Source organism: Candoia aspera, chromosome 1 (assembly GCF_035149785.1).
Source record: "Candoia aspera isolate rCanAsp1 chromosome 1, rCanAsp1.hap2, whole genome shotgun sequence".
Taxonomy (NCBI): Eukaryota; Metazoa; Chordata; class Lepidosauria; order Squamata; family Boidae; genus Candoia; species Candoia aspera.
The window spans coordinates 23,107,253-23,123,434 of NC_086153.1; the positions used below are offsets into that span (position 1 = coordinate 23,107,253).

General features: G+C 41.9%; 1 protein-coding gene across 1 annotated transcript in view; it reads right to left on the bottom strand.

The window, feature by feature from the left end:
* OTOF (otoferlin) overlaps positions 1-16,182 on the bottom strand; it is a 139,833-nt gene that overhangs the window by 41,215 nt on the left and 82,436 nt on the right. Inside the window, exons 12-21 of the mRNA XM_063307776.1 lie at positions 14,631-14,715; positions 11,853-12,012; positions 10,588-10,774; positions 9,566-9,752; positions 8,997-9,220; positions 8,187-8,295; positions 6,410-6,593; positions 5,871-5,991; positions 5,639-5,739; positions 746-836 (exon numbers count right to left, since the gene is read on the bottom strand). Coding sequence (XP_063163846.1) covers positions 746-836; positions 5,639-5,739; positions 5,871-5,991; positions 6,410-6,593; positions 8,187-8,295; positions 8,997-9,220; positions 9,566-9,752; positions 10,588-10,774; positions 11,853-12,012; positions 14,631-14,715 — 1,449 coding nt within the window. The remainder of the gene's footprint in view (positions 1-745; positions 837-5,638; positions 5,740-5,870; positions 5,992-6,409; positions 6,594-8,186; positions 8,296-8,996; positions 9,221-9,565; positions 9,753-10,587; positions 10,775-11,852; positions 12,013-14,630; positions 14,716-16,182) is intronic.

Genomic DNA, 16,182 nt, shown 5'->3' on the forward strand with positions numbered 1-16,182 from the left:
CAGGCCAGCCCTGGACCTAGTGAATTAGGACAACTACCATCCTATCTCCAATCTTCCCTTCTTTGGGTAGTCTGTGAAAGTGATAGTGAAGACATTTACAGAGAACCCTGGAAAAAGATTATCTGCCCTTAGGCAGTCTGGATTCAAGCCCGGATTCAGACAGAAACTATACTGGTTGCCTGCATAGATAACCTGTTGCATGACTAGGGTTCAGGGGCTGCATCCATCTTTGTCCTAGATTTCTCAGTGGCCTTCAGAACTGTTACCATGATATCCTTCCAGATAACCTGCAGATGCTGTGAGCAGCATTTTATGGTAATTGTGCTCATTGCTGTGTGGACAATCCCAGCTGGTAATTATAAGGGAGGAGAGATTGAGTCCTTGGGCCCTTCAGTATAAAATGCTTGGCCCTCTGGCCTATTTTATTCAACTTCTATATGAGGAGGCCATCCAATGATTCTGGGTAAGGTATAATAAATATGTTGATGATGCCCAGTTGTATATAGCCACCCTGAGCCAAATGGGTGATGTAGTAGAAGCCCTAACCCAGTGTCTTGACACTGTACTTTTAAATATTTTGTACATTGCTTAGAGAAGAAAGAGAGAGAGAGAGAGAGAGAGAGAGAACTTGGCATTATAATGTATCCATAAAGTAATGGTAGGAAGGCACCACATTCCAGCCTAAAATCTTGAACTTGTCTGTCTCCTTCAGTTGAACCCTCCACCTGCCCAGAGCAATACTCACCAGTTCCCGCATGCAAGATTTCAGCCTTTCTCGGTCCAGACGTGTGCGGGAGGAATGGTTCTGATCTTTGTTAGAGAGAGACACAAATCTCCTGTGGAAAGAAGATATTGTGAAACGACAGAATTGTGGCCACAAGATTCAGTCCTGAACCTTTTATCCTTCAATAGGTTATTATTGAATAGGAGAAGAGAATCTTATCAAATTTACTGATGATACTGTAAAAAATGGGGGGATGACTAATAGGCTAGTAAATAGAAACAAAAAGAAGATCTGGAATGGGACAGAGACATCTCCCTTTCTGCTCTTCTCTTTCTTGGTAATTTCCCTGTCTTCCCAAATACCAGGCTGCAGTTGTTATTTGCCAAGATAGCATCTACTTCTGTTATTAGAAACCCTAGAAAGTATTTTATATTCCATAATGTAAACATGCTTCAGCTTGGGCTTAATTAGCCAATCGTTTCTCTATTTTTCAAAGAGTGTCTTTCAAATAAAATGAATTCTAAGATGGCACAAGACTTTCAAAATTTCAGAATGTAGTATTTAAAGGTAAAATTGTAGAGAAAGAAAGAGAGGAGAGATTAAATTTCTCCAAAGAGCAAAAACAACAAGCCATTGTTACAAGAAACATATGACATAGGCTATGTGCATCTTTCCTTCTTCAAGCCTTTTAAAATAAGTTTTAAAGCTATGGAGAATTAATTAATATCCCAGAATTTCCAGATGGAAAACAACAATATACAGAGTACTGGTGTTTTCTTGTTTTAGAAGCTGATATAGGTAATTCAGCAAAGGATCGTTACCTTGTTGTGGTGCTGGAGCTTGAGCACCTCAATGATGCCATGAGCTAAACCATGAAGGGCCACCCAAGACGGGAAGGTCATGACAGAGAGGTCAGACTAAATGCGATCCCTGGGGAAGGTAATGGCAACCCACCCCAGTATTCTTGCCATGAAAACTACATGGATCAGTACAACCAGAGATATGTTGGTATACCATCGGAAGATGAGACCCCCAGGTCGGAGTCAAAATGCTACTGGGGAGGAACAGAGGATGAGTTCAACTAGCCCCAGACGTGATGACGCAGCTAGCTCAAAGCCAAAAGGACGGCTAGCGGCCGACGGTGCTGGTGGTGAACGGCGAATCCGATGTTCTAAGGATCAACACACCATTGGAACCTGGAATGTAAGATCTATGAGCCAGGGCAAATTGGATGTGGTTATTGGTGAGATGTCAAGATTCAAGATAGACATTTTGGGCATCAGTGAACTGAAATGGACTGGAATGGGCCACTTCACATCAAATGACCACCAGATCTACTACTGTGGACAAGAGGATCACAGAAGAAATGGAGTAGCCTTCATAATTAATAGTAAAGTGGCGAAAGCAGTGCTTGGATACAATCCAAAAAACGACAGAATGATCTCAATTTGAATTCAGGGCAAGCCATCTAACATCACAGTGATCCAAATATACGCTCCAACCACAGATGCTGAAGAAGCTGAAGTAGAGCAGTTCTATGAGGATCTGCAGCACCTACTGGACAACACACCTAAAAGAGATGTTATTTTCATCACGGGAGACTGGAATGCTAAAGTGGGCAGTCAAATGACACCTGGAATTACAGGCAAGCATGGCCTGGGAGAACAAAACGAAGCAGGACATAGGCTGATAGAATTTTGCCAAGACAACTCACTCTGCATAACAAACACTCTCTTCCAACAACCTAAGAGACGGCTTTATACATGGACTTCACCAGATGGACAACACCGAAATCAGATTGACTACATCCTTTGCAGCCAAAGGTGGCGGATACAGTCGGTAAAAACAAGATCTGGAGCTGGCTGTAGTTCCGATCACGAACTTCTTATTGCACAATTTAGGATCAGACTCAAGAGATTACGGAAGACCCACAGATCAGCTAGATATGAGCTCACTAATATTCCTAAGGAATATGCAGTGGAGGTGAGGAATCGATTTAAGGGACTGGACTTAGTAGATAGGGTCCCGGAAGAATTATGGACAGAAGTTGGCAGCATTGTTCAGGAGGCGGCAACAAAATACATCCCAAAGAAAGAGAAAACCAAGAAGGCAAAATGGCTGTCTGCTGAGACACTAGAAGTAGCCCAAGAAAGAAGGAAAGCAAAAGGCAACAGTGATAGGGGGAGATATGCCCAATTAAATGCAAAATTCCAGAGGTTAGCCAGAAGAGATAAGGAATTATTTTTAAACAAGCAATGCGCGGAAGTGGAAGATGACAATAGAATAGGAAGGACAAGAGACCTCTTCCAGAAAATTAGAAACATTGGAGGTAAATTCCAGGCCAAAATGGGTATGATCAAAAACAAAGATGGCAAGGACCTAACAGAAGAAGAAGAGATCAAGAAAAGGTGGCAAGAATATACAGAAGACCTGTATAGGAAGGATAACAATATCGGGGATAGCTTTGACGGTGTGGTCAGTGAGCTAGAGCCAGACATCCTGAAGAGTGAGGTTGAGTGGGCCTTAAGAAGCATTGCTAATAACAAGGCAGCAGGAGACGACGGCATCCCAGCTGAACTGTTCAAAATCTTGCAAGATGATGCTGTCAAGGTAATGCATGCTATATGCCAGCAAATTTGGAAAACACAAGAATGGCCATCAGATTGGAAAAAATCAACTTATATCCCCATACCAAAAAAGGGAAACACTAAAGAATGTTCAAACTATCGAACAGTGGCACTCATTTCACATGCCAGTAAGGTAATGCTCAAGATCCTGCAAGGTAGACTTCAGCAATTCATGGAGCGAGAATTGCCAGATGTACAAGCTGGGTTTAGAAAAGGCAGAGGAACTAGAGACCAAATTGCCAATATCCGCTGGATAATGGAAAAAGCCAGGGAGTTTCAGAAAAACATCTATTTCTGTTTTATTGACTATTCTAAAGCCTTTGACTGTGTGGACCATAACAAATTGTGGCAAGTTCTTAGCGGTATGGGGATACCAAGTCATCTTGTCTGCCTCCTGAAGAATCTGTATAACGACCAAGTAGCAACAGTAAGAACAGACCACGGAACAACGGACTGGTTTAAGATTGGGAAAGGAGTACGGCAGGGCTGTATACTCTCACCCTACCTATTCAACTTGTATGCAGAACACATCATGCGACAAGCTGGGCTTGAGGAATCCAAGGCTGGAGTTAAAATCTCTGGAAGAAACATTAACAATCTCAGATATGCAGATGATACCACTTTGATGGCTGAAAGTGAAGAGGAACTGAGGAGCCTTATGATGAAGGTGAAAGAAGAAAGTGCAAAAGCTGGCTTGCAGCTAAACCTCAAAAAAAAACAAGATTATGGCAACCAGCTTGATTGATAACTGGCAAATAGAGGGAGAAAATGTAGAAGCAGTGAAAGACTTTGTATTCCTAGGTGCAAAGATTACTGCAGATGCTGACTGCAGTCAGGAAATCAGAAGACGCTTAATCCTTGGGAGAAGAGCAATGACAAATCTCGATAAAATAGTTAAGAGCAGAGACATCACACTGACAACAAAGGTCCGCATAGTTAAAGCAATGGTGTTCCCTGTAGTAACATATGGCTGTGAGAGCTGGACCATAAGGAAGGCTGAGCGAAGGAAGATCGATGCTTTTGAACTGTGGTGTTGGAGGAAAATTCTGAGAGTGCCTTGGACTGCAAGAAGATCAAACCAGTCCATCCTCCAGGAAATAAAGCCAGACTGCTCACTTGAGGGAATGATATTAAAGGCAAAACTGAAATACTTTGGCCACATAATGAGAAGACAGGACACCCTGGAGAAGATGCTGATGCTAGGGAGAGTGGAAGGCAAAAGGAAGAGGGGCCGACCAAGGGCAAGATGGATGGATGATATTCTAGAGGTGACGGACTCGTCCCTGGGGGAGCTGGGGGTGTTGACGACCGACAGGAAGCTCTGGCGTGGGCTGGTCCATGAAGTCACGAAGAGTCGGAAGCGACTAAACGAATAAACAACAACAACATAGAAATATATGGATGGATGGATGGATGGATGGATGGATGGATGGATGGAAGTTAGTTAGTTAGTTAGTTAGTTAGTTAGTTAAGGGAATGATTGAGAGGAGAAAGAAAGATTAAAAAACAAATATAGTGGACAAATACAATAAGAACATACGCTCATGTTCTCTTTTAAATCCCTATAAATATTTCTTTTCAACTTAAAGGCATATGCCAATTAACATCTCATTAAACCTCTGGCCATAAATTATTGAAGTGAATGTAGTTTTATTGAAATCCTAATTCTTCAAAGCATTGGATCACAAGTTCCCTATATTATGGGCAGTGTTTCTTGAGCATGGTTGGCTGGGGAACTCTGGGAGTTGAAGTCCACACATCTTCAAGTTGCCAAGTTTGAGAAACACTGTTGTAGGGAAAGGCCATCAGCAGTCTGTGTGTTGTACCAGGTCCCCAAGCTCCATTCTGTAGCACTCCAAAATCATCCTGCAGAAATCCAGTGAGTAATGGCTGTGGTGCCTTTTCCCACCATTTTACAGTAGGGAATTAAATATCTTAACATGGTTGATAAGCTTAACACAATTTTAAAGCTGCATTCACTTATAATTCTGGTTTCACAGAATGTAAACTAACCATATGGACTAAATTCCTCCAGCTGCAAAGAGGCTGATCATCCCTATTTTATTGGAACCTTCACAAGAAGGAATGATTTGGAGAAGATGGAGAAGATTCAGAGACAGTTCATTGTTCAAATCTACAAAAACAGCACCAATCAAGATAATACATATTATTGATTTTACTGGAGTTAAACCTCACTGACTCTTTGAATCAAGACCCTTAAGGGGCCTAATCCTTTGGGAGGGAAGGCAGGGTCCATGACCATCTCCAGTCTCCTTTGCTGACTTACAGACATCCACTGCTCAGTTCCTCCAGAACTCCACGGAGTCGGCGCTCTGGGTGGGGTTTTTCAGTTTTGATCATCTCATGCACATCATTGAGGCCTTCTTCCTAAATGATCAGAAGTGATTTTCAGTAGGCAGTGTTGAGAGTGGGAGATTTGCACTTGCCATTCCAGAGGCATCTCATCCCACCTCACCCCATCTTACCTTCATCTGCCTGGCTCCTTTGCAAGTACTCACCAGCTTGTCTGCAATCTTGTCAATGATATTGGAGTTATACAGACGTCGTCTTTGGTCCTGCCACCAACTCTTGATATAAATACAAGGCTTCTTGTCAAAATATGGTAAGTGAAAATAGTTCCTGTTAACAGCAGGAGAAAGAGTGACATCCTTTCATTCAGTATGAGAATGGGCTTTCTTCCTTTGTAATCATCTTTCCCTAATACCCAGTGAGGTAGGCTTTGAAACTGGGACAAAATTTTCCTAAGATGGGTACAATGGCCTTCTGATATGCATACACCAGAAGATTCTTTCTGTGGTTTTTTTTCCCCAAAGAAATGTAAATGAAATAGTACCATAGCACAAAAGTCTCTTGGGTTTTGCCAGCTCTCCTGCATGGTACTGAAGACGAGGGAAAGCAGTATCATTTGCCCCCATCTCTGAATCAAAGAAAAGGAAATCCAGGAGTATGTAGCCTAAGACCCAACCAAATCCTACATTCTTCCTCTTTGTCAAGTAAATGTATTTTCATATTAACAAGACTGGCTAAGCTCACTTGCCTGTCAGTAATGAATGGTTTCATGGGTGAAGAAGTAGAGACAGAGAAAAATTCCCCATCGATATTGGCCTCCTCATCACTGTCATTCTGTAGCAGCTCAGATTCCTCCTCAGTGCCATCCTCACCATCTTTTTTCTTCTTGATGGTGGGCCTGGACATCCCATCAATTTCATTGCCATAATTGCCTTGGAAAGGGGAAAAGGGAATCAGGTTCTCTAGCATTCTTAAGGATAGAGAATGGAAAGATTATTCCATTTATCAGAGCCACTGAGCCTAGTCTAATCATTTTCATGATATCTTGAATCTACCCAGAGGCTGAATGATGATTTTAGGTATGGTGAGTATAGCCACAAAGCAGAAAACTCAAGGAATAGGTGCTTGGGATAACACTGCTTGTTGAATGAGATTCCATAGTTTTAGTGTTATGTATAGTCTGCTGATAGGAAATGGAGGAGACACAGAACCTAAAATCTGAATAAGACCGATATTACATAAACAATTCTCAGGTACAAGACAATTTTCATGATGATGCTCCCCTGTCATTATCCAATGCTGAAAATGATCCATATTTTATTATGCTTCACATCTGGATAGCTTTTATATCAAGCTGCCTCAGAGAGACTGAAATGTAGGTTACAAAAATTCAAGCTCAAGAATAACATGAACAATCAAGTTATGGCAAGTTCAAAAACACCTGTACAATTCATCATACTTCAAGTACTGTTTGAACCCTATATCAAGAACCAACCATCATCATTACTACAACCTATTCTGAAGCAACGTTAGTCAAATCATGTGTACAAATTCTTATTGGAAACAGTGGCATGTGAATATATCAATTTTTAATAATGTATGCCATAATGCATATTTAGTCAAATCTTTCTCCCTACCATTCATTCTCCAGTTTTAATATTTGAAGAAGTTAGTAATTAAAGTTGAAGTATAACGTGATATTAAGTGAGGGGGTCAGTGAGGATTCATCATTTTACATATTTTATAAACCACAATTTCATCCAGAAATGTATTTGTGGGCAGAATGCATAAAAATTCAACCAAACAATGCTGAAAGAACAAAAATTTGTAAACAGAATTATGGATACTCAACGTACTAGAAATATAATCAACGTGAAGTTTAAAATACAAAAGGAATACAATATCTGCCCCAGGCAGACCTCCCTGTAGAAGCATAATAAAATCAATTCTGATTACTATTGAAAAAAAAGTCTTTTTTCTTCTTTTCTACTTATATGCAAAGTGTATCGAGCACACAGATGTATTTGTACTTAAGTTCTGGCTATTGGAGGTCAAAGAGAAAGATGTGATTGTGCGTTGCATAGAAACTACAATATATTGAGCATAGGCATCTTTGGTCAATTCTGTTTGCAAAACTTTAGAATATCTACAAAATGAAATCTAAGAATAAATCTGTGCAAACCTTTTTAGGAGTTTAGGAATTCAGCAATTTTCTGTGATAATTTCTATTATTCATTCTTAATCAGCTAACCCCATTTGGTAATAACAAATGCAACCATAGTTATTACATGCTCTGTATTTTGATAAACATTATGTGTTAGAATAGAATGTCTACAAGACTGAATAATCATGAATTAACAATAGTGAAATAGCACTTCCCAGACTAAAGCAATCATGCAAGTCCATCCTTATCGTTCAAACTCCTGGAAAACCAGTTCATACTTTTAGTTCTGCATGCATGGCATCACAGAAGGCAAATCTCCCTCCTTAACCCACATCCCAAACAAAATTCCTTCAGTACAAACCTATTGTGACCTCAAAATTGATTGGCTTGTCTCCATTCTTCCTGTCAATCATGGTGGCCTCCAGGAAGGATCCAAAGAGAAAGAGCTCCTCCATCTTGCCTGTGCAGCTCTGTGGGTGGGATGGGATGGGATATAAACGCAGCTGTTTTTATGACTATGGTGAAGGATTGCAACTCATGGAAATGAGTTGTGATATATTTATTTAGATCATTGGTCAATATCATAGGTAGAAAACATGTTACCAGGGGCAGCAATATGCCTGCAAATAATTTCTTTGGTGCCCGCCACTTTTCTTGAAGCTAGCAATTATGTCCACCTTGGGAGACATACAGTATTGTGCAGAAATAAGTTCCTCCATGGCAGACATTTCATGGGAGTATCCATAACAACTTCTCAACTTTTTAGAGGAGTTCACCAGCTCCAAAAGATTACCTAGCCAGGCTTCCTCAGCCCTTTTCTTACTTGGTGGCGCTGGGAATGTACCAGGGATTTGTATACACAAAACATGCAATTTGGCAGTGAATTATTTTGGTTTTTTACCAGAATAAATGAGTTTAGGTCTGTGCACTGAGAGGAATAGAAACTGGAGCCCCCAGACATAGAACCCCTCTTGGCCACACTGCTGAAACACAACTGTTGTTTTCTTTGATCTTCCTCAATATGACAGTACTTGGTTCACACTGTAAAACAGAGCTATGTGCAATAAAGAATGGACTAAAGTCCACTGAAGGGAGGTTTCTCCACTAAATGTGATTGTGCAACACCCTGAGATTGTAAGATACTATAGTTGTTACAATGTAGGAAACATACATCTGCGACAGGTGTTGCCAATTCAACTTGAACTTCTGTGGAACTGGTGATGTCAGGGTTGCTGGTATCCAAGATCTCCACTGCTAGACCAAGGAGCAGACGGGCTCGGAAGGAGACCCCTTCACCCAGGCCTTCATTCAAGTCCTGGTGCTCATCCATCAGGGTATAGTTGCGGGTGGACCCATACATGTTTACCCAGGCAGGGCCAAATGTGGGCAAGAAACCTTATAGAGACAATCAGAATTGGACAAATGTTCATACTGAAACAACTTCTAACAATTCAGTTGGTTCATTTGCAACCCATATTGCCAGAACTTTTCTAGTACTGGCATCAACAGATGACACTAATATCTGGTAGGAAGCTTGAGAACATTTCCAATCTCCTTTCCTAGCTGGCTATGCTCCTCCATCATTGTCTACTCTAGCCGTTGCTATCTTTTTCTCTCTTGGGTTTCAAGAGAGGAGTTGGATTTCTGTTGTTGTATGCCCACACCTATCATTTACTATTTGCTTCCAAGGTTTTAAGCCCAGTAGTATCAGTTCCTTTCCATTGCTGGAGATGCAAATACCTTTGTCACCTTCATTGGAGATCTTCCTCAAGTCAATGAAATGGGTCCCAATAGCCATATCATTGACCTTGTCAGAATCACGGATCTGGACCTTGATCCTTTTGCAGAGAGGGGGAAACATCTCTGTGAAAACTATCTGCTCATTCCAAAGAGGTTCATAGCTGCTCTTCTGGACAGACGTTTTTCCCTGAGCCATGGACATAAGAGTGAAAGAATTTAGGATCTGATAGATTGGGCCTCAGTATCCTTACTGCTAGGAACCATGCAAGCACCCTTCTCCTTTTGTTGCTCCTCCAAAATTGGTATGAAGAGGTATGATGTCTCTGAACAAGAAGGTTCTATATGACCATCATGACTATTAAACCATGAAAATTCTAAATAATTTCTTAGGAGACAAAAGAATCAAGGTTACAACCAAATTCACCTCTAGTGGAAGGAATACAAACATTCCTAAATCAGTCAGGGGGCTTTGTTAAGGTCAATCAATAATTACTGGCAAAAATTCAGCAGCTAAGCAAGATTAATCAAAGTTACCTTGTGGTTTTCTTTTGCAGAGCAGCTGGAAGACTGGGAAGCCAGATGCTAATACTTCCAAAATGATGGAAGATCCATGGTATACTTCCCCATTAGCAATCTTAATTCCTTGGGAAGATGGGGAGATTTGCCCATGGAGATTCCCTTGTATTGTTTTAATAGCTTAGGAGCAAATTATTTCACAAACTCAGGTGATGAAAACATATTCAGAGGCTAAATTTAAATCTGCCTTTAACAACTCAATGTGATTAGTTTGTGTCAGATCAACTCCCGTAATACCTCAGCCAGCATGAGCATTGTTAAATGTATCTGGAGAGCATAAGGTTGGGAAAGACTACTCTAAAGTACTCTGACTGAATGAAACCTTCCTGACCCATAATCAGTTACATTCTGCTACCCACTAAAAATGGCCATTCCTATGTTAGGATAAAAGAAAGCTGAATGGTTGTCAGACCTGATCCATTGAGATCTCACCACATATCACATACCTTCTGTCCTGCAAAAAGCACCTGGATATAAGGATCCACCAGGTCTTTGTTCTCCCCAGTGAGGGCTTTCTTCACATTGGCCATGATGCTAGTGTTCATGCGTGGAAGCCCCTCTGCCCGATAAATCTTAATATAGAAGCGAGCCCACTGCCTTTCTGAAGGAACTCCATCTGGAAGCAGGAGGTTCCTGCAAGACACAGTGGACATTTCAGGGACAGAATGAAGAATACAAAATGCATTCAAAGCAGTGCTTCAGGCAGTCCAGTGACCTTTCTCCATCATGGAGCCAGAGGAAAACTGTCACCTGGTTGAGAATGTACTTGGAAGTGGGTGTGGGTCAGGATGGGCTATCTATATACCACAGAGCAAAAGTGTATAAGAACAAGACAGATAACCCATGGGCTACATCTTTTCCCCCTAGTTCCTTTTTGATAGCCACTGATGTTCCTCATGCTCATACTGCCAAAATTCAGTGGCAAACTGTTGCACAATAGCATGATTTCCCTTGATTACATGTGTGCATGTATGTATGTATTTTATTTTTATTTTATTTATCAAATTTGTCACCACCTATCTCCTCCCACCAGAGGGACTCTGGGAGGTTTACAACAAAATAATCAATAAAACAATAGGCATACAATATAAATGCAATATATAAAAATACATATATTTTTACTAGTAGACAATAAAAATAAAAATAAAATCCAAGTGGCAGATGATCTAACTCGGTCCATGTGTGTGACGAGCACTCTAGGGCACTCTAGGGCACTAGCCATCCCCAAACGTGACTACTCCCCTCCCTGCCCCAAGTCAGGTGGCAGAGCCAGGTCTTCAGATTCCTCTGGAAGGCCAGGAGCAATGGGGCTAACCTCACCTCTGGGGGTAGGACGTTCCAGAGGGCAGGAGCTACTGCAGAGAAGGCCCATCTCCTGGACCCTGCCAGACGGAATTCTCTTACCGACAGGGTCCACAACATGCCCTCTCTGCATGATCGGTATTAATGCAATTGCAGTGACAGCCACCAAAGTTTTTTGGCAGTTTTGGTGAGGAATTTTAAAAAAACCAGGTGTTAAGCTTCCAACAGCCTTACTGCATTTGTAAACCTCAAAAATCCCCCTGAAACAAAAATGGGAAATGAAACAGTAAGCCCACCCCATGTCTACTGGTGATGTCATGTTATCTTCTTACCCTTGGCCCTGAAAGAAATTATGACTGTTTGATGCCATGGGCAAAACCAACCCTGCCCAGCAGCTCCTTCTCCTCACCCTTCAATATCATCCTCGTCTGTCTCATTAGCTTTGTGTGGTGTCTTAATATTATCTCCTTTGCCCACCACTGCAATGTCAACCTTTACGTAGCCTTTCAGCCCAGCCGTGATGTCCTCAGGGTCAGACAGGATGGCCCACTTGTGGTAGAACTGATGCTCTGCAAGCAAAGGGGAAGAGAGGACTATGAATAAGCTAGAGCCTTATTGGCAAGATTAACACCTTATTTGAATAGCATTTACTTTGAAAAGTAATGAAACAGGACTACAGAGGACAGCAGTGTCCACAGGGTGGGGACAAGGAGGGTCAGAATGATGCAAGCAGCATCACAATGTAAGTCCACCCATTTTCTATGAGCATTGTGACATCACACATACAACTCAAGTTGTTGTTGCTTGCGGCATGTCACTGAAATGCTGCTGTTGTCATTCTGATGAATGACAAAATAACAACAAGTAAATATAAATATGGTGGGCCACAAGTTAAAATATAGAATACTATTGTGGTGTCTTAATATTATCTCCTTTGCCCAATATTATATAAAATGTAATATTTTATATTAGTCCAAGTTCTGTTTCAAACCACAAAGATGTATCTAATATGATTATGTTCATCTGTTGCTGAGCTACCAATATGACAGACTGAGATAAATCAACCATATTCTAAAATCATCTACTTAAAGGTATTGGCCCAAATAAACTCAATTTTAATGGCTTGATCAGAATTTTCTGTCTTTTAATAGACTGATATAAAACAATCACTGATATAAATTTCTGTTCAGCAGAGCTTTTGGAAATAACAGCGGTGGTGGAAGTTCTTATGCAACGACTTCTTCAAGTGAGGAAAACAGGATTCAGTCAAGCTTTGCCATCGCCACATCTCCTCTATAAGCACCTGCTTCTTAGGATATCACATACTGAATTCCAGTTTGGAATGACTTGGTCTGAAAGGAGCGGAGACACAATGGATCTGAACACACTAGCTGGAAGTTCTGTTGTGTTCTTCCAGGGATCCGGTTTAAGTTGCTACACTTATCGCACCTGGGCTGCAAAAATATGAATGCCCCCTAGAGGGCAGCCAAAAAGATACAGAAGACTAACTCTGCTGCCATTCTGTTGTCATCCTGGATTTTTGCAACCCAGGTATGGTGGCCCTGCATTTGCACAACACAGAAATTCTTTGTAGGGACCAAATGCTCTAATCATGTGATTGTCTGAGTACAGAATAAGAATCCACTGCCTGGGTTCACACATTGCACTAAGCTATAAAGTGGATGGTTTGGTTTGTGTATAGCAAGTTGGGTGAACCCAGCCAACTGTGGATTATTCAACAAATTAAAATTTAGCTTATCATTGTTTAATATATGTTAACCCAGACACTAAGTAACTAATTTGTGGGGTGAGAGTTTAAGGTGTGTCACCTAAATTTCTTCATCTCATTATCATATTATCATAGCAGTGGATGCTATGGTGGGAGCCGGAGGGCGGGCCATCTTTGGGGAAGATGCCCTCGGTGTTTGTTACCAGTGGCGTGTTCTGGCCCTCTGTGCTCAGACCCAGGCCCTAGCCAGCAGATTCATAGGGGCCCTGGTCTCCGACTGCTGCTGCTTAACGACAGGTCAGTCAACAACAAAACCCCCCTCATAAGTGGCTTGATCACTGAGGAGGGGGCAGACCTGGCGTGTAATACCGAGACCTGGCTGGGCCCCAAAGAGGGGGTGCCCGCTTTCAGAAATGTGCCTGGCCAGGTTTACGGTTTGGCACCAACTGAGCTGCTAGGGCAGGGGAGGAGGGGTGGCAGTTGTCATCCGAGATTCTCTAGTGGCCTTCAGGGGCTCTGCTCCACAAGTGGTGGGGTGTGAGACCCTGTTTTTCAAGTTGGGTTCCCGAGAACAGTTGGGAGTGTTGCTGCTGTCCAAGCCTCCCTGCTGGGTAGCAACCGCCCTGCCTGAGCTTCTGGAGGCCATCTCGGGGTTGGCGATGGAGTTCTCCAGTCTTATGGTTTTCAACCTGCCATCCCTGAGATGTGCCTTGGAGGCAGCTTGGGAGTTCATGGCTACCATGGCAGCCATGGACCTGTCCCAGATGATTCGAGTCCGGACTCGAGACAGTGGCCTCACCCAGGATTTGGTTTTCTTGTTGGAGCAGTGGCAATGTGATCTGAAGGGAGAGTTACAGCTGTCCCCATTGTGATGGTCAGATCATGCCCTGGTGGCCCTGAGATTCTCTTGTGCCACCCCCCTCTGCAGGGAGGCTGGACCCATTCGATTGGTCTGCCCCCGGCAACTGATGGACCCAGCAGGGTTTCAGAGGGAGCTGGGGGTTATACCTGGGGATCTGCTGCACGGTCCAGCAGAGGCCCTGGCTGCCGCCTGGAATAGGGAGGCAGCTGGGGCCTTGGACAGGATCGCACCTGTGCAACCTCTCTTGCCCCATCGAACCTGACACTCACCATAGTTTATGGAGGAGCTGAGGGTTTGGAAGAGGGTTAAGAGACATCTAGAGCACCGCTGGAGGAAGACAAAGACCTCAAGGTTTGCTGTGGTCTCACAGCCAGCTGGGATGATGGTGAGAGGCTAAATTAAAGGCAGCTGAATCTAGTAATATTGTTGGCAGGAACTGGATGCTTAATAGCTCCTGGGAAATTGTATGGAAATGAGTTCTTGAAATGAAGTGCCTCCAAAGCAAAATTTTAAAGACCAGAAAGAGCAGGAGGTTTTCTCTCATGCAACCCTTTCTTCCACACACACACACACACACAAATGTTTCCACTACACACCTGGCTGAGTGTAAACGGTTCCCACATCCATTTTGAAAGAACCCACCAAGGTTCCACTGCGCAGGATGTTCTTGGAGTGAATCACCTAAAGGTTAACAAAGCAGAGGTAATTTCAGGCACAGAGGACCACACGATTGCCAAGAAATGTGCCTTGGATTCAGCAGCAGTCTCTGGAATGCTCTTCCAGGGGGTGATTTCTCTGCCTCTGCCTCAAGGCCCCAATCCTCACAAAGTAAAGACCCTTATTTTTCCGAGCCTCTGAGTATCTCTTAAACGGAATTTCTACATTATTTAACACCCTCTAATGATGGATGGTAAAATTTTAGTTTCTGTTTTATATAAAAATAAGGTTATGTGGCTAGGTAAGGTAACTGTGGTTGGGATTATATATTTATTTTCTCTTTTCTTCTAGCTTTTCTCTACTTTAGATGCATTCTATTCTATTCTATTCTATTCTATTCTATTCTATTCTATTCTATTCTATTCTATTCTATTCTAATTCCTTGTTTATTTACACTGTCCACTGCCAGGTGTTCAAAACTTAAGTAAATAATATAAAATAAAGTATATGCAGTTGAGAAATATAAGATACATTAAAACACATGCCTGTTAATGTAAATATAAAGATGTATTACAGCTGTGAAATGGTAACAAGCCCAAGGCTGCATGAATTCCAGGCTACCAAAAAGATACTTTCTCTGATTCTATTTTTTTTAATTATTCAAATTAAGCAAATGCACACATTTCCATATGTGCTGCATTCCCTTTGCTTCTTTATCATTTATTCTGTTTTTCCTAATCTCAGGGAAGGAGCAGGGATGCTGAAGCTGCACATATCTTACTGAAAAGATTTGTCATTTGAGTGCAATAATTTCAGCCTGCTATTTCCACTAAACTTTCAAGACAGCCGTGCATCCTCAGGGGATAAAAATGTAACCATTCAAAAATGTGACGTTAAGTAGATGAATACTTCAGCCATTCTACCAGGAGTGTCTGTGGGGTGTGTGTGCATATGTGTCAAAAAAGTCAAGATGGCAACCACAACCACACAACTGAAGCCCTGCCTCTTCTTACATGTGAACATTAACAGCATGCAAATGAGGGCAGAGCTTCGATTATACAGTCCCAACCACCATCTTGACTTTTCCACACCCTTGGGGATGCCTGTGCAGCCTTTACATGTGAAGTTCAAGGAAAGTTAGCTGTTTTAGATGGGCTTTTCCCCCAAAATCACTTTAAATCATAAAGGCCTGGCACCAGATGGGAAGGAGGTTGAAAATGCAGGGAACAGCTCATACCTTTAATTATATGGTATGTTATAAATGTGTTGCATTAAGCCTGTGGTTTTACCTTGTTATATTCTTTGCTAAATCCCCTCCCCCCATCTTCTTTGCATGCTACCTGAGAACATGGTTATAACATAGCATATAAATATATACTTTTAAAATAACAGAAAGGATCTTTGAAGTGCAGAGCATCCACAGTCACAGTGCAACATATAAGTGAAAAGGGGAAAATCCATATTCTGCATGTTGGATCAGTCCATCTTGTG